General features: G+C 45.5%; 1 protein-coding gene across 1 annotated transcript in view; it reads left to right on the top strand.

The window, feature by feature from the left end:
- The first annotated feature begins 3,116 nt into the window (after positions 1–3,116).
- The window catches only part of NR1I2 (nuclear receptor subfamily 1, group I, member 2), an 8,515-nt gene continuing 8,085 nt past the window's right edge, over positions 3,117–3,546 (top strand). Inside the window, exon 1 of the mRNA XM_004675188.2 lies at positions 3,117–3,333. Within this exon, the coding sequence (XP_004675245.1) occupies positions 3,302–3,333 (32 nt within the window). The 5' untranslated portion in view covers positions 3,117–3,301. The remainder of the gene's footprint in view (positions 3,334–3,546) is intronic.

The raw sequence follows: 3,546 nt of genomic DNA, 5'->3' as shown, positions 1-3,546 counted from the left end.
GACCTCACTGGTCAGGGTCCCCGCAGTTGGTCACTCCAACTGGATAGCCAGGCTTTTTCACATGGTGACTTAGGGGTCCCCAAAGGGCAAACACAGAAGCTACCAGGTCTTCTTAGGCTCAGGCCCAGAGCTGGCAATGTCACTTTCTCACATTCTGTCAGTGAAAGTAAGTCCAAACCATCCCAGACACTCTAGAAGGGGATGGTATGAGGGTCTGAGTGCCAAGAGATGGGCTTACTGCGCTCATCTTATAAGTTCTCTATCCTGGCTCATTAGGCAAAGAGAAAATGGGCTATGGAATGGGCCCCAGTCTGCTTCTTTAACAGTAAGGTCAGGTAGAACAAAAGTCATAACTTTTGGGCAGTGAGATTCTGGCATTAGTTCTAATACCTCCTCGTGAAGGAGTTGGAGGAGAAATTCATCAGAGGCAGTTTAGATAAAGACTCCTCCTTTATCCCTTTGGAGACATTTCGTTCATTTTCTTGCTGTGTTATCTGCTGAGCTTTTCCCGTGATTTATGTGACATACTGTGCTTGTCATATACCTTCTGGGGAACATCATTTTTACGGATTGATGAGGAACCTCATCTCATTCTCTTCTGCTGTCGGATACTCATAATTTATATGCAGAATCTCTGCAGACTCCCTTCCTAGCCCCGTATTCTACTTTTCTAATGGCTCCAGAATGATGCTGGACACTGAAGAGGTTTGTTCTCCAATGTTCATACTGAAACAATACCTCGAGCATAAAACTGTCTCTTCCTGTGATGCCCTTTGATTTTGGAAACCCCTGTGTCTGTAAGCAGGAAAAGGCTCTTATATATATATGTGTGTGTGTGGGTGTGTGTATTTAAAAGATTTATTTATTTATGTATACAGAACTGGGGAACAGGCCAGGTGGCGAGAGGATTCACCAGAGACAGAATGGGGAGCAGAACAGGCAGATCAATGAAGCACACTGCTGAGGGGAGCAGCAGGCAGGTCAGGAGAGGTCTGCCTCACCATGTGGGTGACCTCCGGGGCTGGGGATCAAACTCATGCTGAAGTGGCTTTAGCTTCTTAGTGCTATCTGTGCTTTAACCTGCTGTGCCACCAGGGAATGCCCTATCTCAGGGAAGTTTAAATATATTTACATTGAATTATCAGCCTAGTTGCTGTTTCCATCATCTTATCTTGTGTTTTGTATTTGTATGAACTTTTCAGTTTATTTTAAATCACTATAGTTAGATTTTTTTTCCTTTCTAAATTATGCCCTCTATTTCTAGACTTTTAGGGGTTCTTTGGGGTATTTAACAAGCATATTTAGTGTATTAAAATCTGAGTTGGGGTGCTCCCTGGTGGCGCAGTGGGTTAAAGCACAGCACTAAGAAGATAAAGCTACATTAGCATGAGTTCAATCCCCTGCCCCGGAGGTGACCCACATGGTGTGGCAGACCTCCGGCCCACCCGCTGCTCCCCTCAGCAGTGTACTTCCTCCATCTGCCTGTTCTGCTCCCCACTCTGCCTCTGGTGAATCCTTTCTCTGCCCCTGCACCTCTGGCCTGTACCCCAGTTCTGGATGCATAAATAAATAAATCTTAAAAAAAAAAGAACTTAGTCTATATAAAAAAAATCTGAGTTATTGTCTTTTTCTTCCCTCAATAATACATAACCTTAGAAAATTTGTACAGTGATGATTCATCCTCTGATTTATATGTTGCACATTTCAGTTGTGTTTTGCTTTTTCTAACTCTCGAGGCAGATTTATTATTCTTTATATAGCCATTTTTGTTCAGATTTTATAGTCAATTTTCTATTCATTTTGCAAATATGCTTCATCAATTTTATGGTCATTTGCTCTTACTACTTCAAACTCATCTGCTCTTTATTTAAATGTACTCTGTGTTTGACGAGTCAGGAGGTCTCTGCGTGTCTAATTCTGCTGTAAGTCATTTCTGCTGGTGCTTGCTCATGGTGCCATGTTAGTCTTTTGATTTATGATTCATGAGCTTTTGCTCATGCTTCTTGAAAATGTCCTGTCTGTGTGCTTAGAAGCAAAGTGAGCTCTCTAGAGAGGAGAAATTGCACCTGCTTCTGTGGCTGGCTGGGAGTGCACACAAACCAAGATCATTTTCAATCAAATCCTTGACTTGAGTTTTTTGTGAACACCCAAAAAATAGATTTTGCCTGCAACCTAGAAGAGGTCAGGACTATGATTTGATAAATCAGGGGGAGGCGGGGGAGACCCCCTCCCGACCTGCTCATTTCAAGTTTTCAGTCAGCTACTTTATTTGCAATGTTCTGGAGGGCTGGGACTGGGGGATACAGATTAATTTCTAATCAGTCTTTATAGGTGAATCTGTCAGGTTGCATCTTCATACAACTGGAAACAAATTTCTATGCTGAAATTTATGGGAAATTTTATTTTGGTTTTAGGAAACATAACATCCTCCATGGTGTGGCGGCCCTTGGCAGTAGTGAGCAGGTTTCTCCCATCATCCTCATCATCCTCAGTGCCTCTTCCTAGTAGAATCTAAGTTCCCCAGTCCAGTGCGACTGTCTGGGGAGGCCCTCTGGGGTGCAGCCCCACTGGTGGGCACAAGGTCTCTGGTTATTTCTCTAACACCTAGGTTCATGGGAACCCAGCCACTACTGCCCTGCATGGTGAGACGACACCTCTCCCCTTGTCTGGAAAGCCTCTTTCGGCTTTCCCAGCTGTCTTTCAGAGCTTCGATCATGACTATCTATGGGGTCAGGCCCCTGGAGTCTTCCCAGTCCTACAAGTGGCCTGTTTGGTGGATGGTTCTTTGCTCAGGCCTTTGAACGGAGCCGGTGGCCTCCTCATCTCAATCCATTCAAGTATCACTTCAGTCATCCAGCCTGGAAAGGCTTTTGTTTTTCATCCTCATTTCTCCTCTTTACCCTTCTGTCTCCCATGTTCTCGTTATTATGTTTTACTCCAAGGCCCTATTGTTGACTACAAAATGACATGCTATATCCCTCCTCTTAACGATTCCAGCCCTCACACCCATTTCTTCCATAAGGGGTTGGCCCTCGGGTGCTAAGAACCAGCTGCGAGCATGCACGGGGCCCCTGTTCAGCCCTCTGAGTGGCTATGGATTTCTCCTTCTAGTCCAAGAGGCCTGGAAGAAGTAAACCTGGAGGTGGGACCTGGAGAAAGCTGGAACCATGCTGACCTTGTGCACAGCAAAGAAGCAGATGCCATTTCTGGAAAGCCCACCATTGATGTGGATGAGGAAGAGGGGGCCCCCCAAATCTGCCGCGTATGTGGGGACAAGGCCACTGGTTATCACTTCAATGTCATGACATGTGAAGGATGCAAGGGCTTTTTCAGGTAAATTCATCTGAACACTAGAACCAAGGTTTACCCTATAGTCCCCCCAAAGACTGTTTCCTTGTTAGCATGTCAGGGGCTAGAGGCCCAGTTGCTGGTCCCCCAAACCCAGGGAGGCACTGCAGCAACTCTGTGTCCCTGGATAGGCCCAGAGTTTAAGGGAGAAGCAAAGGTCTGTGTGGCATCAGCAGTTTGAGGTAATGGACACCCTCC

The sequence above is a fragment of the Condylura cristata genome, unplaced genomic scaffold, assembly GCF_000260355.1.
Source record: "Condylura cristata isolate star-nosed mole 26May11 unplaced genomic scaffold, ConCri1.0 scaffold00003, whole genome shotgun sequence".
In the NCBI taxonomy this organism is placed as follows: domain Eukaryota; kingdom Metazoa; phylum Chordata; class Mammalia; order Eulipotyphla; family Talpidae; genus Condylura; species Condylura cristata.
The sequence above is the reverse complement of the archived record's forward strand: the minus strand, read 5'-3'. Positions and strand labels throughout refer to the sequence as shown.